This window comes from Pipistrellus hanaki (genome assembly GCF_964339955.1).
Source record: "Pipistrellus hanaki genome assembly, chromosome: 9".
Taxonomy (NCBI): Eukaryota; Metazoa; Chordata; class Mammalia; order Chiroptera; family Vespertilionidae; genus Pipistrellus; species Pipistrellus hanaki.
The window spans coordinates 9,484,140-9,508,120 of record NC_140511.1 but is presented as its reverse complement, the minus strand read 5'-3'; the positions used below and the strand labels follow the sequence as shown (position 1 = coordinate 9,508,120).

General features: G+C 41.4%; 1 protein-coding gene across 3 annotated transcripts in view; it reads right to left on the bottom strand.

The window, feature by feature from the left end:
• Positions 1 to 23,981, bottom strand: part of SIK3 (SIK family kinase 3) — a 235,529-nt gene that overhangs the window by 98,638 nt on the left and 112,910 nt on the right. For all 3 annotated transcript variants that reach the window (XM_084895560.1, XM_084895559.1, XM_084895558.1), the window contains exon 3: positions 17,201 to 17,264. In XM_084895560.1, the coding sequence (XP_084751686.1) occupies positions 17,201 to 17,264 (64 nt within the window). The remainder of the gene's footprint in view (positions 1 to 17,200; positions 17,265 to 23,981) is intronic.

The window sequence follows — 23,981 nt, the reverse complement described above, 5'->3', positions numbered from 1 at the left end:
TTGCTGAGAATTTTTATCAAGAAAGGGTGTTGGATTTTGTCAAAAGCTTTTTCTGCATTGATTGACATGATCATGTGATTTTTGTCTCTCAGTTTGTTTATGTGATGTATAACATATATTGATTTGTAGATATTTATTTGTAGATGTAGATATTCCTTGCATCCCCAGAATAAATCCCACTTGGTCATGGTGTATAATCTTTCTAATGTAATGCAAATCTGATTTGCTAGAATTTTATTGAGGATTTTAGCTTCTGTGTTCATCAGGGATACTGGGCTGTAATTCTTTTTCTTTGTAGTGTCTTTATCTGGTTTTGGGATTAGGGTAATGCTGGCTTCATAGAAAGCTTGGAAGTGTGCATTCCTCTTGAATTTTTTAAAATAGTCTGAGGAGGGTAGGTTTTAGTTGTTCTTTGAATGGTTGGTAAAACTCCCCTGTGAAGCTATCCGGACCAGGGCTTTTGTTTGCTGGAAGTTTTTTTTATTACCGCCTATATTTCATGGAAGTTATCAGCCTTTTCAGGTTTTTTAATTATTCTGATTAAGTTTTGGAAGATTGCCTTTTTCTAGGAATGTGTCCATTTCATCTAGGTTGTCCAGTTTGTTGGAGTTGTTCATAGTATTTTTTACAATCCTTTGTATATCTGTGGGGTCGGTTGTTACTTCACCTCTTTCTTTTCTGATTTTGTTCATTTAGATCCTCTCTCTCTGTTTCTCGGTGAGCCTGGCTAGAGGTTCATCAACTTTGTTTATCCTTTCAAAGAACCAGCTCTTGGTTTTACTGATCTTTTGTATTGTTGTTGTTGGTTTTTTGTCTCTATGTCATTTATTTCTGCTCTGATTTTTATTATTTCCTTCCATCTGCTTACTCTGGGCTTTTTTTGTTGCTCTCTAATTCTTTGTTTTAAGGTTAGATAATTTATTACCACTTTTTACTGTGTGTGTGTGGTTTTTTTGTTTGTTTGTTTGTTTGTTTTTGGGGGGGTGTTGTTGTTTTCGTTTTTGAGGTAGGCCTGTACAGCTATGAATTTCCCTTTCAAGACCTCTTTCACTGTGTCCCATAGATTTTGGATTGTATTTTCATTGTCATTTGTTTCCAATATGTTTTTTATTTTTTCTTTGATCTCTTTGGTAATCCAGTAAGTGTTTAATAGCATGCTATTTAGTCTCCAATTGTTTTATTTTTTTCATTGTTTTTATTGTAGTTGATTTCTAATTTTATGCCATTGTGATCTGAGAAGATGCTTGACATGATTTTTATCTTCTTAAATCTGAAGAGAGTTTGCCTGTGGTCTATCTCACATATTAATTTATTTAAATGAAATCTTATGTGAACTCCACTAGATGAAAAAGCAGAGATGCTCTTGTTGAACAGGAGGGGGAAATGGGGTTGACTGAATGCATTAGTAAGGAAAATAATCTCTTAGCTTTGCTTCATATACCTGCCTTCTATAGAAGGCACTTTAGACAATTCCAAAGAACCCTGAGAACACTTGCAAAGATCTGAGAAACCACCAGCCCATCACTTATTCCTCTAAGAAACTCATTCTAGTTCCTAAATACACCAAGTTATTTCGACGCTTTATAGTCTTCACGTTTCCCTCTGGAATACTCACTCCCACTCAGCAAGCTTATCATAATTAAAAACTTTGTTCAAACATTTCTTCTTTTTTAAAAAGCATTCTCTACCCCACTCCTTTTTCCAAGAATTGTAAATATTGCTCACCATCTTTATTATATTCCAAGACTGTTGATGTACTTTGTAAAATATAGTATTCAAAACCAAAGGTAATGTTTTAGGCATGATGTGACTGCCACAAAGTTTAAGACTCCAATGCCTCTCAGCAAATCTGAAACTGAACTTGGAATCAAGCAGCCAATTAGTAACCAAAGCAGTTTTGTGTCTTAATCTAACAACATTAGGATCAAGTTCCCACGAATAACCTTTACAGCTGTAGCAAAAACTCTCAAGCATCACTTAACTAACCTTGCAAAACTCTGGATCAAACCTACCATCTATGTCCTTCATTCTTGCACCTAAACTGCCAAGTACTGCTGACAAATGACTCATAAAATAAGCCACAAATGAAGTGCAAACAAAATTAAGATCTCCAATTGCTAGCCTATCACTGCTGCCCATCAGTCCTTCAACTTGTCCCCTATCACCAATTTCTTTCATTTCCTTAAGCTGCTACTGCAAGATCTTGTCTCTATTGCAAGCTATTTTCCTACTTCTCAAAATTTAGTATATTAGATAGACAGACTCTCAACTTTAATCTCTCAAACATCAATCTCACATAAATACTTCTGCAAGCGTATTAGTCTTCAACTACATCCCTACCTTCTTCCTTTCTAACTCACCCAAGATGTATCCTCCATTTCGCTATGCACTCTAATGCAGTGTTTCCCAACCTTCTCTCATGATGAGAATCACCTGGTGGAGTTGTTAAAACACAGATTCCTGAATCCCAACTAAGAAGTGCTAAACTAGAATTTTTGGGAACATATAGGTAAAATTGTATACTTAACTAGTGCTCTAAGACAGATGTTATATACAGAGCACTAAGTTAGGTAAGCAATTTTACCTATATGTTCTCAAAAATTCTAGTTTAGCACTTCTTAGTTGGAATTCAGGAATCTGTGCTTTAACAACTCCACCAGGTGATTCTCATCATGAGAGAAGGTTGGGAAACACTGCTCTAATGTATCCCTCATATCCACATTTCCTCTGTACTACTGGCTCTTTTCCCTCAACATAAATTATAGGCTTAAACCAATTCATAGTAAAAAGACCACACACATTCAACCAATGCCTCTTCTAGTTATTCCTTCTCATCATAGTGAATTTTCTCAAGAGTCATTTATACCACTGGCCTTCGAAGTAGGATGCTAATTTTTATCTTGAGGGTTCCTCTAAGGATTATAATATTGACCTTTTACTTCAAATTAATACTGATTGTTTCTGGTAAAATATAATAACTTTATTCCAACATAACTCCATTTCCTCAACCTTCCTTTACGAACTTGTTACATCAATATATGTTAGAAATCCAGAAATAAAGTGCTATATTTACTTTAAGCCATTTTATGTATTTTAAATAAGTTAAGAGATGAAAAGGAAAATATATATATACTTATACTTTCATTTCCTACACATTCAACTTTTTTGATTTTCTTCATTTCCTCCAGTGGATGTGACTTACCATTTGGTGTCATTTATGTTCAGCCTCACGCAAATGGTGTTTGATTCCTTTAGAATGTCTTCTATACAGCAGGTCGGGTTATAAGAAATTCTCTCGGTCTTTGGTTATCTTGGAATGTCTTTATTTTGCCTTCATTTTGAATGACAGTTTTGCTAGATACAGAATTTATGGTTTACAGTTCTTTATTTTCAGTGTCTTCTTGGCCTCCATTTTTTTTTTTTTTTTTAGATAAAAACCTAGCTATAAATCATAGTTACCTTTATAATGAGTAATTTTTCTCTTGCTCCTTTCAAAATTTTCTCATGGTCTTTGTCTTTCAGGAAATGACAATGATGTGTCCAGATGCGAACCTCTTTGTGTTTATTCTACTTTAGATTTGTTAGCTTCTTGAAAATGTAAAGGTTTCATGATATTTTGCAAGTTCTTTGTCCTTTCTTCGAGTTTTTTTTGTTTTTGTTTTTGTTTTTTGTCCGTTTCCTTTCTCCTCTCCTTCTGGAATTCCCATTACAAATATGCTAGTATTTCTGATATTGACCTACTGGTCTCTGAGGCTCTGATGTTCTACCTCCCCATTAATTTCTCTACTCTTTTAATTGGATCATTTTTATTATTGACATTTCTTCAAGTTTGCTAGTTCTTTCTTTGGCTATCTCAAATTTGCTAGTGAGCTCATCTAGTGATTTTTTTCTTCATTTTATTTATTCTACTTTTCAACTTTAGAATTTCTCACTTTGTTCTTTTTTATAGTTTCCATTTCACTACTGAATAAACTTATTTGAACAAGCTTACATTAACTCCCATGAAGATTTTGCTAAAAACAACATCTAGACTCACTCATGAGAAAGTTTCTATTGATTACTTTTCTTCCTGAGTATGGATCACGTTTCCAGGTTTTTTCCTTTAACAACCTGTAGGGTTTTTGTTTTTGTTTTGTTTTGTTGTTTTTTTAATAAAATTGGGTATTATAGATAATATGTTAAAAACAATTCTATATTATGATTCCACCTTTCCACCCAGGACTGTTGTTGTTCTTCTTCTTCTCTGTTTTGTTTTGGTTTGTAGTGACCCTCTTGGAAATAATTTGAGAGTCTGTCTCCCTGTAGTATGTAGCCATTGATTTCTCTGTTAATTTTTTTTTAATTCTTATTTTTCTTTTTTAGTCTGATTTCCTTAAGGTTATCCCTATGTCTACATCAGTTAGTGGTCAAGCCATTAGCTGGTGCCCTCTGCTGATAAGTCTGATGGTGGGTTGAGGAGTGCATTCAAAGTTCACAAGTTTCAAAGTCTGCCTCAGAGTCTCCTCTTTTCTGGGTTCTCTCAGGACTTCCTAATTGATGCCAGTACCCTAGGAAGGCAGAGATGAATAGAGAACTTATATTATTCTGTAGTAGTTCTCTTATTAACAGGATCTCACTACAAAGTTTCTGGCTAGTCAACCACTCTGTTGCTTGTCCCTACCAAGACCACCACTTCCAGTTATCAAGGCTATCAATCTCCCACATTCATTTCCTTACAAACTTGCTATCAAACTGATTTGCATGACTGGGCATTGGGTCTTCCCTTCCAAAGCACGTCTGCTACCTCTAGCAACAAAGCTGCTGGTTTAAGGCTAGCCAACATTAATTACATTATGATTCCCCTTGGGAAGACAAGGGGAAGGGAATAGGAGCTCCAGCAAGAAGGCCAAAGACTCCCACTGTTCTTATCACAGTCAAAAGATTTTCATAAATTTGCCCTGACTGGTGTGGCTCAGTTGTCAGAACATACGGCTAGGTACCGGAGGATCATATGTTTGATTCCTGGTCAGTTGCAGCTTCGATCCTGGCCCAGTCATGCAGAAGGCAACCAACTGATGTGTCTCTCTCACATCAATGTTCCTCTCTCTCTCTCTCTTTCTGTCTCTCTCTCCCCCTTCTTCCCTCTGCCCTCCCACTCTCTCTAAAAATTAATGGGAAAAATATCCTTGAATTGAGGATTAATCAAAAAAATTTTTCATGCATTAAAGCTTCCCAATTTGATGTTTGCCATTGGTTCATTTTCCAAGCTCTAAATGATCATTTTTTACAATTTTGCCCAGTTCAATATTTGCTCTTTAGGAGAAGATTTGTCAACTGCTTTCCTCTGTTATTATCAGAAGTCCTGTCACTTCTATTTATCTTATTTTCAATGAATACATATGTATGTACTTTAGAACACAGTTGTTATATTATAGTTAGATAACATTTATTTATATAAATGTATCTGGATAAGTTGGAGTAAGCTATTTAAAATGTACTGTTAATATTTTACATGACGAAGTTTAGAAAACACTGGTAACATCTGTTTCCTCAATATGCACTCACACCTCAGCCACTGCATATGACTACATGTGACTATTTTTGTTAAGATAGTCCCTTGAAGAGCACTGAGAACAGCTGTGTTACAAAGATGGTGGCTCCCTTTCAGTCCTTATTATATTTGACTTTTCCAGAGCACTTATCCCTGCTCCATTTTGAAATTCCTATTTTCCTTTATCACAATCTTTATCAACAGCAACTTTTTCATATACTTCATGGCCTCACTTTCAATTTAATTACTTATAGTACTAAGGGTTTCATCTTTAAACCTATTGTCCACATTATCCCATTTTGATGACTATATCTGCTGATGGAAACAGAATGCTAGGCTCTATCTTATTCCTAATATGGGGATTAATAGAATCAATTACTTAATGGATTTTTACCAAACAGGTGCCTCAAACTTAATTATGTTAAAAACAGCACATTTTTTAACCCTGGTATTCTCTATCTCAGTAAATGACACTGCCACTCACACCAATAACAGGGTCAGAGATCTAAAAATCATCTTGTACCCTCTTACTCATTTTCTCCTTTAACTAGTCCTATAACTTTCAAAAAGTTTAGCAAACCACTGATATGCTTAATTACCTAAAATTTTAGGAAAATTGGCCAATTCTTTTCCATAAACAATGAAATAAAAAGCCTTGAGGGGAGAAGCTGGAGTCTTCATTATATAAGAAGAGAAAATGCAAATTTCTAACTATTAGTTCTGTAATCAAGCCATTGTCTGTGCTTCCATCTCACAGTAGTAACAACTCTTTTAAGAACATCTGTCTCACCCTCTTTCATTTTGTTGCTGTTGTTAATCCTCACTCAAGGATATTTTCCATTGATTTTTAGACAGTGGGAGAGAGGGATAGACAGAGAGAAACATTGATTGGTTGCCTCCTGAACACACCCTGACGAGGGCCAGGGATCAAGCCTGCAACTAATATGTGCCCTTGACCAGAATTGAACAGTCTACAGGTAGATGCTCTATTCACTGAGCCAAACTGGCTAGGGCTCACCATCTCTTTCAGTGGGGGTTTATTAATAGGAGGATAAAAATACTTCTGTTTAAGATTATATCAATGCTATGTCCATGATCTAAATTTCCAAAACAGAAATTTGGCTCAGATTTATATCAAAAGTCCTCCCAGAAACACTAAATTGAGTCCTTTTATATGGAAGAATAGAATAATGAACAGAAAAAAGTATGTACTCTGGAGCTGGATAGTCCTTGGGTTAAGTTTCAGCTCTGTCACTGATTAATTATACAACCTTAGCCAGATTTATTTAGCCTTCTTGAACCTCAGTTTCTTTGTCTGTAAAATGATAATGAAAATATCTACAATACAAGATTACTGTGAAGTTCAAATGAAATAGATGAAGGTACCACCTTATTTCAATATCTCATCATTTTCTTGGGCTGGAGAACACACAACACAATATACAGCTGGTGTCTTATAGAGCTGTACAACTGAAACCTAGATAATTTTATTAACCAATGACACTCCAATAAGCTCAATAAATTTTTAAAAAGAGTCTGGAAGAAAAACAATAAATCTCATCATTGTCAATTTTACTAGACAGTTTCTTAACTGGTCTTGGTATGTTTTATAACAATTCTTCCTCATACAGCAATCCTATCTTATAAAGAGGGAATATGCTAATTGACCCTCACATAGTTGCAAAAATGGAGGCACCCATAGCCAATAAGGAGGGAATATGTTAATTGACTGCCATGTCCTCAAAGACGGCAGTGCCCATAGCCACAAGGGGTGGCAGGTGCATGGCTGCTCCTCGAGCCTGCCTCAGGAGTCCCCCAGTCCCCTCAGACTACCAGCCGCCCAAGGCCAGACCAAGGTGCAGGCAAGCCTCAGATGGCAGCTGCCCAGCCGCCCAGGGCCACCCAAGGCTCAGGTAACTAGGGCCGGCTGAGGCTTGCACTGCCAGCAGTGGCAGCAGCAAAGGTGTGATGGGGGCATTGCCTTACCCTGATTGCCGAGTCACCTCCCGCTCCTACGGGCTCCTGGACTATGAGAGGGGGCAGGCCGGGCTGCGGGACCCCCCCCCCCCCTCCAGTGCATGAATTTTCACACACCAGCCTCTATTACTTAAGATAAAATCCAATTCTTTTACACAGTTGGTTCACTCATTTATTCATTCATTCATTCAACTAACAGTTACTCATCATTTCCCTCAGTTAATATTTGAACCCACAGTATAAACTGGAGAATAAGAAGAAAAATAGGGACACAATGGGGAGCAAAAGCAAACGTGATTCCTAAACTTGCTGAATTTGTTGTCTGGTGGCAGAGAGAACCCATTAAATAATCCTATATAATCAAGAGCTAATATGCAATATGCAAATGGTCATCATTCCCTCATACATTAACGGTTCAGACACTCAACACTGGGTGAGAGGAATGGGGACCATCCAGGCACAAATGAGCTCACAAGAGAGGAATGGGGACCAGCCAGTCTGTGGTCTGGGAGAGGAACAAACCACCCGCCCCACAGTCCTAGGTGCAAGCAGCTGCACCTGTGCCTGCAGCCCAGGAGAGGGACAAGCCACCTGCCCCATGGTCCTGGGTGCCAGTGGGGACTGTGGCCCGGGAAAGGGACAAGCTGCCCAGCCTGATGGCTTGGGTGCCAGCAGCTGGGGCTGCAGCCCAAGAGAGGAACAAGCCGCCCATCCCATGGTTCTGGGTGCCAGTGGCTGCGCCTGTGCCTGTGGCCCAGGAGAGGGACAGCTGCCAGCCCGAAGTCCCGGGCACCTGTGGCTGCAGCCCAGGAACAAAGCCTCCTGACCATCGTCCCCTGAGGCTGTAGCCAGCCAGAGGGAGGGGAAACCTGGTCTCAGGTGCCTGCAACCAGCCGGAGGAGGGAATCCTGGTCCCAGGTGCAGGGTGAGGCAGAGACAGTTAGAGGCAATCAGGAGAGAAGGAGAGCACTTAGGGGTGATCAGGCAGGCAGGGAGAGTTGGTTAGGGGCAATCAGGCAGACAGGCAGGTGAGTGGCTAGGAGCCAGTGGTCCCAGATTGTGATAGACAGTCGGATATCCCCCAAGGAGTCCCGGATTGAAGAGGGGGCAGGCCAGGCTGAGGGCCTCCCCTGTTCACGAATTTCACGCCCCGGGCCTCTAGTCCTATATAATAAAAGCCTAATATGCTAAGTGTCTGACTGTTTGACCAGTTGCTGTAACACACACTGACCACCAGGGGGCAGACGCTCCAACTGGTAGATTAGCTTGCTCCTAAGGTCCAGCCGATCAGGACTGGGCAAGACGGACTGGATATACACCCTGGATCCCTCCTGCAGTCCCTCCCTGGCCCCAATCATGCACCGGTGGAATCCCTTGGCCTGGCCTGCACCCTCTCACCATCTGGGACTCTTCAGGAGATATCGGAGAGCCAGTTTTGACTCTGCAGGCCAGGCTGAGGGACAGCACCAATGCACAAATCTGTGCACCAGGCCTCTAATTACAAAAATAAATGTAAAACCACAATGATGTTAGTACTATTAAGAAAGGATATAGTGCAAAGGATATAGTGAGTTGGCCAAGTCAGAAAACTTACACAAAGCTCTTTACTACTGAGCCTTTCCTATCTTAGCCTCATTTCTGGCCATTTCCTCACATACAGCCTATATTTAAACTATACTAAATAAACAACTCAAGAAAATGAAATATACCATACTCTCTCTCATCTCCCAATCTTGTGAAAATGCCACAACATTTCAGAAATACCGTGCTGCCCCCTACTTAATTCCAGCAAATATTCCACGATTGCAGTCATTTGCATTACTTCCTTAAATCCTTCACCACACTGCCAATTCCTCCCTCTGGTAACTTACTTTCCCCTTGTAAATGATACTGAGATGATGCCAGAATCCTGTCCTCAGCTGTATTACTTTCTTAGGGCTGCCCAAACAAATGGCCACAAAGGAGGTAGCTAAAAACAAGTATAATTTACTTACTCACAGTCTGAAAGCAAGAACTCAAGAATCAAGGCATAGGAAGGGCCCCGCTCTATCTGGAGATCTAGGTGAGAATCTTGTCCAAGCCTCTTCTAGCTTCTGGTGTCTGTCAGTTTTCCTGGATTTGTAGTAGCATCATTCTGATACTTTCTTTTCCAAGACTGTCTTGTTTGTACTCAGACCTTGGCATGTCAGGAAAATATTCTAATCACCTGAGCTACCCAGCCAGTGTTCAGCTGGCACTATTATGGGAGCTCTCTTGTAGGTAACTAACTGCTTTTTTTCCTCTCGCTGCCTTTAAGAGTTTCTCTTTGTCTTTTTCTCTTGGCATTTTAATTATGTTGTCTTGGTGCAAGCCTCTTTGCATTCATCTTGTTGGGGACTCTCTGTGCTTCCTGGACTTGTAAGTCTATTTCCTTCACCAAGTTAGGGAAGACTTCCGTCATTTTCTCAAAGAGCTTTTCAATTTCCAACTCTCTCTTTTCTGCCTCAGGCACCCCCATGATGAAAATGTTGGTAGGTTTGAAGTTGTCCCAGAGACTCCTTACGTTATCCTCATTTAAAAAAATTTTTTTCTTAATTGATGTTCTAATTGGATGCTTTTTGCTTCTTTATACTCCAAATCGCTGATTTGATTCTTGGCTTCTCTATGCCCCTGTAAATTATTCTTCATTTCATTAGTGTATCCTTCATTTCAACTGGTCCTTTTGTATACTATTCTTACTAAGTTCCATGAGCATCTTTATAACCAGTGTTTTGAACTTTGTGTCTGGTAAAAGATTGCTTGTCTATTTTTTTTTTTCTTTTCTTGCATTAGATCTATTCTTTCAATTGGGACATGTTTCTTTGCTTCTCATTATGGCAGCTTCTCTATGTTTGTTTCTATGTATCGATATTAGATAGAACTGCTATGTCTCCCAGGCAAAGGCCCTTTAAGAGGAACTGCCTGGAGAACCAGCTGTCTCCATCTCATTCAGCTACAATCCTTGCTGGTCTTTAGAGCAAAAAGTTAGGGGGCTTCTCTTCCTGGCCCTGGAACATCAGGACAGGGAACTTGATATGGAAGTGGAATGCCTCACTCTTCAGGCGAGAACTCTGCAGGTAAGATATACCTCCAAATTTTTATCTGCCACAGTGGGTGTGGGACCAGCATGTTCCACATCTCTGACCCCCACTAGCCTCAATGTGACTTCTTCTTTATAATTATTTACTTGTAGGACTTCCATTCATCCAGATTTCAGGCAGTTCAGACTGATGATTGTTCTGCAGACTGTTGTTATTTTTTTTTAATATTTTTTTATTGATTTCAGAGAAGGAGATAGAAACATCAATGACAAGAGATAATCACCAATCAGCTGCCTCCTACATGCCTCACACTGGGGATCAAGCCCACAACCAACCCAGGCATGTCCCCTGACCAGGAATCAAACCACAACCCACATTCTTGGATTGATGCTCAACCACTGAGCCACACCAGCTAGGTTAGTTGTAGTTTTTATGTGATTGTGGGAGAAGGTAAGTACTACACTTACTTATGCAGCTATCTTGACCAGAAATCTGCATTTCAATTTCTTTTTTTCTTTTTTTAAACCTCACCCGAAGAAATTTTTCCATTGACTTTTAGAGAAAGTGAAAAAAAGAGGGTAAGACAGAGAGAAACATCAATGTGAGAGAAACATATTGATTGGTTGCCTCCTGCCTTGACCAGGGCCCTGGCTGGGAAGGAGCCTGCAACTGAGATATGTGCCCTTGAACAGAATGGAACCAGGAACCTTAGGTCCACAGGCCAATGTTCTAATCATGACCCACATTCTTGGGTTGACATAGGATTTTGGTTAATAGGTTTCATTTGGGGGGGAAGGATGGGGAGAGAGACTAGGAGCTCTTTACAAGTTTATCCTATTGCCTTCTGGCCCTTGTTGTTTCTGCTGAAAAATATGCTGTTAGTCTTAATGGGTGACACATCTTTTAAGTGACACGTCATTTTTCTCTTGATGCTTTCAATACTTTCTCCTTGTTTCTTACTTTCACTATTCATACCATGATGTTTCTGTTTGTGGATCTCTTGGTGATTAATCCTACTTGGATTCTGTTGAGCTTCCTAGGCATGATTATTGTTTATCAATAAATCTGTGAAGTTTTTCTGCTACCTCTCTCTCCTATTTATCCGAGGCTCTGTTCATTGTTCTTACTTTTTTTTCTCTTTGATCTTCAATTTTAATAATGTCTATCAATCTTTCTACAAATTCACTTCTTTTGCTTCTTTCAGTTCAAATCTATAGTTAAGCCCCTTTAATGAATATTTTTATTACTTTACTTTTCAATTCTAATTTCCATTTTAGAGATTCCAAGATGGCAGGAGATTAAATGAAAGGTACACTGACATTCTTCCAGGACAAACTGGAATTACAACTAAAATATAAAAAATCATCCTGAATAACCAACTTAAGACCAGCTGGAAAGAACCCTTATAAACAAGGAAATAAAGAGGAGCACACATCAAGAAGGGTAGGAAGTGCAGAGGTGCGAGAGGGCTAGCCAGGCTCCCGCCGGCAGCAGCCGAAGTTCCAGAGAGATATCTCAGGTGGAGGAGTTTGCCATGAGAAGGCTGAGGTCTAAATCCCAAGCTGGGCTACCCAGACCAGAGCACCAGAACTGTGAAAGGTGCTCACCTAACATCTGGCTGTGAAAAGCAGCAGGGTTTCTGTCCGCCAGGACAGGTGGCTGGAAATACAGGCACCCTCTTAAAAGGCCAACGCTCAAAATTCCATGTGCAGCATTCATCCTGAGCAGAGGGCAGACAGGGTGGACTAGAGCTGTGTGAGGAGAATTGGGGGATTGGTGGCTCTGGGGATAGAGCTCAGAGGACAGCAGCCTGGATCCCAGTGCTAAGTTATTTCCCCATACTGCAGAGGACATCTTTCCCATCCAGGCAGCTTTAGCTAGGGCGGGGGAGGGGGCGCGCGCACAAATATCCCACCCATTAGAAAACTTCTAGCACCACCCTGTAGAGTTTACTCCCTGCTGTGGTCTACAGCCTGTGGCTCAAGAGACTGAGAATAACAATCAGCCTGCTGGCAGAGATGCTTTGAGTCTTTGCCTGATCTGCTTCTGGACTGGAGGCTAGGAAAAGCAGGCCTTGACCCTTTCCAAAGGCACCCAGCCCCAGCAGGGGAAGCCACAAGGTATGGAGCACTGATAGCTCCAAACAGGGTACTCAGGGCCAGACAGAAAGAGTGTCTGACATTAGCCTACACAAGAGACACTCCAAATACTGGGAGTTGTAATAGGTCTACCTAATACAAAGAAACAAGCCCAAACAGGCAGCCAAACTGGGGAGGCAAGGAAACAAATCCAAAATGAAAGAGTAAGAGAATTCTCCTGAAGAAGAGTTACCGTATTTTCCGGCGTATAAGACGATCAGGCGTATAAGACGACCTCCTAATTTTACAGTTAAAACATAGGTTAGGCCTATATTCGCTGTATAAGACTACCCCCCACTTCCGAGGCAACACCAGTTCTTTTTTTAATAGACTGCCTCTCTGACTCTGGCCAATCTGAGCAGGCTTTTTACTAGAACACAGTGTCATCTTATACGCCGGAAAATACAGTAAATGAAATGGAGATAAGCAATTTACCAGCTGTTGAGTTCAGAGTAATGATTATAAGGATTTTCAACACCATGAATAAAGATATAAATGCTATGAAATACCAGTCAGAAATGAAGAATTATAGCAGAGATTTTTTTAAAAATACACTGAAAAGAATATAAAGCAGATTAGAGAAAGGCAAGAATCAGATCAGCAAATGAGAAGACAGGGTAGAAAAAAAAAAATTTTAATCAGAGAACCAAAAAGAAAAAAGAAAGAAAAAAAAAGGACACTTTAAGGGAGTGTGGGACACCATAAAATGTAACAAACATTCAAAGGAGTGCCAGAAGGAGAAGAAAGTGAGTAAGGGATTGAAGAAATAATGGCAGTAAACTTCCCTAACCTGGTGAAAGAAAAAGGCACACAAGTTCAGAAAGCACAGTCCCAGCAAAAAGAACCCAAAGAGGCCCTTGCCAAGACACATCATAATTAAAATGCCATAAATTAAAGACAAAGAAAATTGTAAAAGCAGCAAGAGTAAAGCAATTACCTACAAAGGACCTCCCATAAGGCTGTCAGCTGATTTTTCATCTGAAATGCTACTGGCAAGAAGGGAATGGAATGCAATATTCAAGTTAATAAAAAGCAATGATCTGAAACCAAAACTACACTATCCAGCAAGGCTATCATTTAAAATAGATGGTAAGCTCAACAGATGTGGCTCAGTGGTTGAGCAATGACCTATGAAGTCATGGTTCGATTCCTGGTCAGGGCACATGACCAGGTTGCGGGCTCAGGCCCTGGTGGAGGCATGCAAGAGATGGCTGACCAGTGATTCTCTCTCATCACTGATGTTTATAGCTCTCTCTTCCTCTCCTTTCCTGTCTGAAATCAACTTAAAAATATATATTTAAAAAATAGATAGTAAAATAAAAATAAAAATCTTCCCAGACAAAAAAAAAAAAAAAAAAAAAAACTAAAGGAGTTAATCACCACAAACTAGCATTGCAAGAAATGTTAATATGACTGCTGTAATAAGAAGAAATAGAGAAACGTAGGCATAAAGAATAAAAATGGCAATAAATAATTCCTATCAATAATAACCTTAAATGTAAATAATTAAATGTCTAATCAAAAGACACAGGGTAGCTGAATGAGTCATTTCCACTTGATTTTTAAAAAATAATTTCTATCTCTTCATTAATATTCTCTATTTTATATGGCAGTCATCATAACATCATTTACTCCTTTAATTGTGAGATTCTTTGTTTCTGTGAACATGTCAGAATGGCTACTTTAAAGACTTTCTCTGAAAAATCTGACATCTGGTCTCTCTTAAAGGTAGTTTCTGTGACATGCCTTTTGTCTAGTGCATGAGTCACACTTCCATGTTTGCGTGCATGCCTGGAAGTTTTTCTTGTTATTTCAGATAATACATTGTAGCACCTCTGGGTACTGGCACACCTCTAACCTTCTGGACATGTTATTGCTATAGCTTGTTTGTTTAGTGACTGGTTGAGTGTTTTAGTGGAGTTTATTCCCACATACATAGTGTTCATCTTATGATGCTGTCCCTCAGGAAGGAATAGCTTTGGTGTATCCAGTCACCTTCAGAGCACTGGATCACCATGATTTGGATAGGGCTCTCTTCCTGTCTTTCCTTGACTACACCCAACTGTTCAACGTCAATAATTGCTGGCTGGGTGCTCTACTGTTTTCAACAAGGCTCTGGAACGTAAACTGTTCTACAAACAATCCACTCAAATGCAGGTGCCTTTGAAGCAATCGTTTCTGAAATCAGTGTTTGATTTGTGTTTTGACATCAGTAAGGCTCTATGCTTCTCTGATTCTCTCCTGCAAACTAGCAGGCCTACAGTGTAGCCTGCCTCTTGAAAATGCTCTGAAATGCCTTTTACCACAATCTCCAATCTTCTTGTGAGGATCTTCAAGCTTGAGCTTCATTCTTTGTAACAAAATGACTTCCTTGAAGAAATTAGGAGCTGTTTTACAATCTGTTTCTCCTTCTGGCAAATTCTGAGCCCAGGCCTGAAGCTAGGTGTGGGGACAGTGATAAAGTCCTCTCTGAGTGACACTCACTGAAGGAGCTCAGAGCTCAATAGAGGAAGAAGGAATGCAACCTGAGATCTTCTCAGCTTGCCTCTATTAGGATGGAACCACTGATTTACAACTTGAGACAAGAGTAATCTGGGCCTCAGTATTCTTAGCACATCAAACCCAAACTCCGTAAGTAAGGGCTGGGTGGAAAAAGGGAGTCCCCACACTTCAGTTGCAATCACAGGATTTATTAGCAGCAGCAACAGGTAGCTAACTGGGGGAAGATGAGAGATGCTGATGTCCTAGTCCTCTGGGAAGAAAGCTGTTAGTCTTAAATTGGAGGAGTGGGAGTGGGGCATTATATTCTAACTAGAGTATCCTTCAGTGGCATCTCTATCTTGCTGAGTTGATGATTAAAAAACCCAGACTCTTGTCTTGGCCATGTGGCTCAATCAGTTGGGGCACTGTCTTGTACCTAAAAGGATGCATATTAATTACTAGTCAGGGCACATAAGAGAGGGCAGCCGATCAATGTTTCTCTCTCCTTCTCTGTCTCTCTCTCTCTCAAGTCAAATTTAAAAAATATATATATATCCTCATATGAAGATTAAAATACCCAGACTCACTCATTGCTTGCCCAATTTTTATAGATGTTCTTGAATAGTTTCTTCATTTGCTGCTCATCCTTATGACCATTTCTAGAGACTTCAAATGGCTGGGTCTTCCACTTTTTTTAAGAAAAGATTTTCACTGGGGAGCAGGTCAGCAGAGCTCCTCCTGTTATCCCGCTAGAAGTCAACCTCCCATTTGTTCTTCAACATGGAGGTGAAGCAAGCAGAGTGCTAGGGCTCTACATATGCCATCTCATTTCACCTTCACAACTGTGAATCAGGTATTACAGATCTTACTTTTGTAGAAAATGATACTGAGTCCCAGAATCATTTAGTAATTTGCTCAAAGTAAAACAGCAAAAGGTGGCAGTGATCTGATTCAGAAGTGGGTCTAACTACCTCCACAGCTCATGTACTTGAATAAGCCCATCTTCCATCTGTTATACAGATACATTTAAAAATCAGAATTCATGAGACAGTTATTTCCCTGTTGCAGTCACAATGTTTTCTTTGGGTAATACATCATCTGAATATTTTACAATAACATTATGAGAAGTACTATTCTGTTTCCTCATGGCTTGAGCTACATTCCCACAAAGAATCTGTGTGACTAGGGGACTGTTACTTTTTCTGTACTTTTAAAATATGTTTTCCTAAAGAGCAAAGTAGATCTGAATTGTACTGTGTTTGGTTAAACTTGATAAACCTAAATTATTTAAGAAGAGCTTTACTCTGTAGTTACTTGCCAAATGAAAATAATTATGCATAAAAAGATGTCAATCCAGATTTGAACATTTAGTCTTCAGTTTTATTGGTTACATTAATTACTGTTACAAAAAAACTTGTGTCTGTTTTCACTGCCTTGAAAAGTCAGATTTCCTGGTAACAAATTCTCCTGCTTAATTCTGTTGTTGTGCTAAGTGTGAGAGGAAGAAAATAGCTACTGAAGACAGAGCCTCCAAAATTACAAGAATCATGAAGGGAACTGTTGAACAAATGGTAAGGAGTATAGTTACATGTCCTATCTCTTAAAAGTTTGAAGAATACATTAGGGTGAGATTGTTTGCTCCAAGTGCCTCTTTCTCACACAACAGAGGCCCACACATGTGGGGGTTCTGTCACTCTTGGTAACCCATTAGCCCGTGGCAATAGGAAAGGTCCTGGGTCATATGCTCAGAGGAATGTTTGTTCTTGGAGATCTTTAATCTCAGCTGTCAACACCTGACTGAAATAAATAAAATGTGTTTGCTAAGGAAATGAAGGTGGTGAAGAGACTTAAATAGGTGAATCAAAAATCATTAAAATTACTTGGTTGATCAGAAATGATAGCACTCAGGGTCAGCATCCAGTGACAGCTGCTCAACTGACCAAGGCATGGAGCAGCTATTTTAGTTCTGACAGTGTGCTCAATGGCTGTTTAAAGAATGCAATAAATGTACTTACCAAATATTTCCCCTCCACTAGCATATTCTGTCACCAGATATATCATCCGTTCTGTCTCCATAACCTGATGCAAAGGTAGGAAAGTAACAGACAGTGACACAAATGACAGGCTGACATCACAGCAAGAGAAACTAATGACTCCTCTTTTGTCATTTGAATATTAATAACCATTACTGCTTAAAGAAAACTAAAACATTGGTGGGAGTGGACACATATAAATGCTAAGAAGAAAGGGGTAAAATAGGTATTCCTCCAAGTTCTTAAAATCAGAAAATGTTTACTGCTTGGGAGACAGTTTTGTTGTTCCGAGAGGCCTCTATAATCTCTTATATGCCACAAAATTGAGAAGCAAAGAAGCTTCAGAACCCAAAACTTCAAATGTAACATTGATCACTTGAAGCTCAAAATGTTCCCCCCAAAATCTAACTAAAACAAAACAAAAGCCTTAGGAAAAACAATGGGAATCACTCACAAACGGCACAGAAATCACATATGGCTATTTTTTTAAAAATAGAAATGACAACTTTCCTTCCCACTGCCCATTTATCAATAATGTAAGTATCCACCACTTCAAGTAGCATAAGCTACTCATTTGTATTTTGTCTTGGTCTCTATTTTGCTAATATCTATTTATATATAGCTTTTTTTTAAAATAAATTTTTTAATCCTTACCTGAGGATATGTTTTTATTGATTTTAGAAGGAGGAAAAAGAGAAAGAGAAATATCAATCGGTTACCTCCAGAATGCACCCCGACATGGGATGAAGCCTGCCACCTTTTGGGTATGGGACTACCTCCAATCATCTGAAACAGCCAGGCTATATATAGCTTTTACATATTTATATATATTTGATATATTTCTAACTATTGTTACATAAACTTGTGATATAAGTATAATATAATGAATAATTATTGTATATATTTTGCTAATATTTGTTACTTTTTAAATTGTAGTGTATTGTTAGTCTTTTCTCCTTTTTACCTTTTTCATTAAATATTTTTAAAGCAAGATAGGAATAGATACTCTTATTATAAACATTTTAAATACCTAGTATATAAACAAAGACCAAAGGCTTTCCTCTTTCCAAAACCCCGCATTTCATTCCCCAGAGGAAACCCGGTGAATAGCTTATTCTATTTCATTCTAGAGAAGTGCTGTCCAATAGAAATATAATATGAGCACTACATGATTTAACTTTTCTAGTAACCACATTGAAGTGCTCATATTAAAAGGTAAAATTAATTCTAATATATTTTATTTACCCCAATATGTCCAAAATCAATTTTAATAGTTTTTAAACTGCAAACTCCTTTAGTTTTAACATTCACATTAATTTTTAAAAATTTAAAAATTCAGTTCAACATTTGTTCTAGCCACATTTTAACATTCAATAGCCACATGGGCATTCTAGACTTTCACGACACTTAACAGGCAATAATCTTGTTAAACTATATCCCAGTTACTTTATCTTTGACACCTTTACACATTAATACCATATAATGTATTATGCATCATATTACAACTAGAGGCTCGATACATGAAATTTGTGCAAGTGTAGGCCTTCCATCCCCCAGCTGCCGGCACCAGCTTCCCTCTGGCGCCTGGGACCTGGGTTTTCCTACAGCACTAGGGACCTGGACTTCCCTCATAGCCCTGACTTTGTCCGGAAAAATGTCCAGTCCAATTAGCATTTTATGCTTTTATTATTATAGACCAGAGGCCCAATGCATGAAAATTCATGCACTGGAGCAGGGGTTGGGGGATCCCTCAGCCCAGCCTACCCCCTCTCACAGTCCAGGAGCTCTCAGAGGCGGGAGGGCATCTGGTGATCAGGGGAAGGCAACACCCTCATCACACACTTCTGCCGCTGCCATTGCCGGCAGCACAAGCCTAGGCCAGCCCTGGTTACCTGCATCTCGGGCCGGCCCTGGGTGGCCAGGCAGCAGCCATCCAAGGCTTGCCTGCACCTCTGGCCGGCCCTGGGCACCTGGGAAGCCACCTGATGAGGCTTGCCTGCACCTCAGTAGGTTCTGCTTGCCTGACCCTCAGTCAGTGAGGGGGTGCAGGGGGACCAAAGGCCCCCAATGGGGCTGAGGTGACTCCAGCGGCAGGTGCATGGAGCAGCTGGCCCCATCTGAAGAATGGAGGATACTCTCAACAACATGAGTTATAACTTCCAATTTGTTGGACACCACAGTCAGGCTTCAGCTTCGGGGGAGGGAGGAAGACAGGAATGAGCAGCTTGTTGGAGGAGCATGGGTGAGCTGTCAGTCAGTGGGGAGTGCAGGAGGACCTGAGGCCCCCAGCCGGGCTGAGGGGACTCTGGTGGCAGGCGTGCGGGGCAGCCAGCTCCACCCCTGCTGTGGGTGCCGCCATCATGTGATGGTATGAAAGTCAATTTGCATATTACCCCTTTATTATATAAGATTATTATAGAGTAAAGGTCTAGTACATGAAATTCAGCCTCAGCCTGGCTTGCACCCTCTCCCAATCTGGGACCCATTGGGGGATGTCCAACTGTCAAACCAGCAGTCAGACATCCCGCTCACAGTCTGGGACCTTTGCCTCCTAACCGCTCACCTGCTTGCCTAATCACCCCTAACCACTAGCCTGCCTGCCTAATGCCCATAAATGCTCACCTGCCTTCCTGCCTAATCGCCCCTAACCACTCACCTGCCTGCCTGATCGCCCCTCACTGCCTCTACCTCAGCCCTCACCACTGCAGCTTCATCTGAAGGATGTCCAGAATGTCAGCTGTCTGGTCTAATTAGCAATTATGTTTTTAATATTATAGACTAGACACCTAGCGCACAAATTCGTGCATGGGTGGGGTCCAACTGGCCCAGCCCCAATCAAGGTGGATCAGGGCTGGACGTGTCAGGTGGAGGAGATGGTGGGAGGTTGACCAGCTGGCCTGCTTGGATCAGGGACTGATCAGGGTCAAGCCAGCTGGGGGAAGGGACGGCTGGTGATTGGCCAGCAGGCCATGCCCTTGATTGGGGTTCAGGGATTGACTGGGTTTGGGGGTCTGACTGGAAGAGTGGACCAGCCACTCCCACACTCAACTGGGGTGGGTAGGGGGTGCCGATTGGGGGCCAGAGGCCTGGGGGTGGGGCCATGGGTGGTTGGCCATTGGCCCTGTCCCTAATCAAGGTGTGGGAGCTGATTTGGGGTGGGGCCGGGCAGAGGGAGGGGCTACAGGAGGTTAGTTGGCCAGCCCCACCCCCTATTTGGGTAGGGGGTGTGATCAGGGGTGGGGCAGCCAGGGAGAGGAGCTGCAAGCTTATCATGGTGGGGCAGGCTGATGGGGGCATGGCTGGCAGGGGGCAGGGTTAAGGCAGGGGGCATTTGGCTTGCAGGCCCAGCTCTTGATCAGGATAGGAGAGTCTGATCAGGGGCAAGTTGGCAGAGGGGAGGGGCCGTGAGGTTGGCAGCTAACCCCAAACCCTGATCAGGCTGGTTCACCAGCCACAGTGGGTGGTTGTTAGGTCATTATGGTCCAAAGGTGCTCCATGCACTTCCTGATGACAGATCATTTGGTTGTTTTGATCATGACACCTCCTAGCCTTTTATTATTATAACTAGAGGCCTGGTGCACAAAATTCGTGCACAGGGGGCAGTGTTCCTCCGCCCAGCCTGCACCCTCTCCAATCTGGGACCCCTTGAGGGATGTCCGACTGCCCATTTAGGCCCGATCCAGGCAGCTGGACATCCCTCTCACAATATAGGACTGCTGGTTCCCAACTGCTTGCTTGCCTGCCTTCCTGATTGCCACTAATCGCTTCTGCTTGCCAGCCTGGTCATCCCCTAACCACTTCCTTGCCAGCCTGATTGATGCCTAACTGCTCCCCTGCCAGCCTGTTTGCCTCTAACTGCCCTCCCCTGCAGGCCTGATCACCCCTAACTGCCCTCCCCTGAAGGTCTAGTCCCTCCACAACTGCTCTCGCCTGCAGGCCTGAGTCCCTCCCAACTGCCCTTCCCTGCAGGCCTGGTTGCCCCCAACTGCCCTCCCCTGCTGGCTTGATCGCCCCCAATTGTCCTCCTTTGCAGTCCTGGTCCCTCCCAACTGCCCTCCCCTACTGGCCATCTTGTGTCACATGGGGTCAGGATCTTTGACCACATGGGATAGCCATCTTGTGTGCTGGAGTGATGATCAATCTGCATTATTACTCTTTTATTAGATAGGATAGAGGCCTGGTGCATGGGTGGGGGTTGGCTGATTTTGCCCTGAAGGATGTCCCGGATCAGGGTGGGAGTTCCCTTGGGGCATGGGGTGACCTGAGCAAGGGGCCTATGGTGGTTTGCAGGCTGGCCACGCCCCCCTGGAGACCCAAGCAGAGGGCCTGGTACCTGGGGTTTATTTATCTTCTACAATTGAAACTTGGTAGCCTGGAGCTGAGCCAAGTCTTCTGCTTGCTCCATAGTGGCAGCCATTTCTATTGGAATTTATGTATCTTCTATAATTAAAACTTTGCAGCCTTAAGCAGAGTCCTGGGCTGGCCAGGATTTGCGGAAAGCTTGACTTCCTCAATTGCCAGGGGCAACTCTAGCCTTCTGCTCTTTCCAGCTCTGTGGCTGCCCCCATTTCTGTTTGGATTTATGTATCTTTTATCATTGAAACTTTGTAGCCTTGAGTAGAGGGCCAGGCCGGCAAGGGCAGGTGGAAAGTTTGGCTTCCTCCGTTGTCGGGGAAACCCAACCCTTCCTCCTGCTCTCCGTGGCCATAGCCATCATGGTTGAGTTTATTTGCATATTTGCTCCTGATTGGCTGGTGGGCGTGGCTTGTGGTTTTAGTGGAGTGGTGGCTAATTTGCATATTACTCTTTTATTAGATAGGAGGATAGATTTACTTCTTTATCAATGGTTTCATGGTACTCCTTCTGTAAGTTCACATTAATTTAATTTCTCAACTAATAACTGTGTCATTCTTTTTCCTCCTTAATTTTTAAGAACTCTATGTAGCTCTGGCTCAGTTGGTTGGAGTGTCGTTCTATGTACCAAAAGGTTGCTGGTTTGATTCCCAGTCAGGGCACATACATAGGTTGTGATCCCTGGTGGGGGCATGTATAGGAGGCAGCCAATCCATGTATCTCTCTTCTCTTCCTTTCTTCTCTCTTTTTTTTCTCTCTCTCTCCCCCTTCCCATCTCTCTAAAATCCAGGAACCATATCCTTGGATGAAGATTTTAAAAAATTAAAAAGCTGGTGATATTAGCCCAATGCTTGCAAGCCTCTGTATATTATATATTATATATATATATATATATATATATATATATATATATATATATATATATATAAAACAAAAAATAAGTGCTCTAAATATATGCAGGTCTTTAGAAAAATAATAAAAAATAAAAATAAATGTCATATGTATATGTATCTCTTTTACCTTCAGGTCTTTCACTGACTGCAAATGTTCGTTTATTATTCAACTTTTCAAGGTTCACCTGTATTTGGCTAACTCTATAAATCTGAGGAGACTAAAGCTTTGACAAATGACCTGAAAACTGCCTGGACACAGAATGAAGACAAGTTGGCAGCCATTCACCTGGCAGCTCAGAATCTTTCATTAACAGTATAAGCTACCAGAGAGCAAAATTAAAGATTAAAAGAGAGCACTGTGCAAAGCCAAAGCTGAAAAATATGGCAATTCTTGCTGGTTAATGAAACTGTGGGTAAGAAAGGTAATTTGCAGAATTCAGTTATAAGGTTAATACCTATAAGTTAATTTCTTGGAAAAGGTCAGCCTGAGAAGCCCTATAATCATTTAAAGATGATTTTTAAAAAGTGAAGTCAAGATCCTTAGCTGGTTTGGCTCAATAGATAGAGTATCAGCCTGCAGACTGCAGGGTCTGGGTTCGATTCCAGCCAAGGGCATGTACCTCAGTTGCAGGCTCAATCCCCAGCCCTGGTGGGAGTGAGGGTGAGAGGCAACCAGTCAATGGGACTCTCTCACATCAATGTTTCTCTATCTCTCCCCCTCCATCCCACTCTCTCTAAGAAAAGAAATCAATGGGGAAAAAATAACCTCAGGTGACAATTAATTAAAAAACAAAGTGAGCCCTAACCAGTTTGGCTCAGTGGATAGAGCATCGGCCTGCGGACTCAAGGGTCCCAGGTTCGATTCCAGTCAAGGGCATGTACTTTGGTTTCAGGCACATCCCCCAGTAGGAGGTGTGCAGGAGACAGCTGATTGATATTTTTCTCTCATCAATGTTTCTAACACTCTATCTCTCTCCCTTCCTCTCTGTAAAAAAATCAATAAAAATATATTTTAAAATAAACAAAAAAATAACACAAAGTGAGGTCAGGAAGTTTACTCAGCCTATCAGACAGGAAGGAAGCAAAGGTTAGACACCCCTTGGTTTGCCGATACAGCTCTTCAGGCAACACTAGAAACCTTTCACGGTTTGCTTCTGGGGCACAATGTAGGCATAATTCAACATAATTTAGTCTGATAAATTCCAGCAAGTCTGCTCTGTGAGCTAGTGCATTTCATTATGTGAGTACTTGAAGCCAGAGAAGAGCTCTAGACTGCAGCCTTAACCACACATACCAACATCATGATTTCTTCCGGGCCAATAAACATCTACTGCAGACCAACAGCAGCAAGTGCACCGAGTGGGGGCACGACCTGCAGAACCAGGTGATGGCTGCTCTAGAGAAAGCACTGAGCAGGACGGCTCTAAGCAGAGGCACAGCGTGTGGCTGCCAACACAAAGCAACTTGAGAAGCACCCAGAACCTCACCTCTTCCAAAATACCACTTCCACCAGCCTG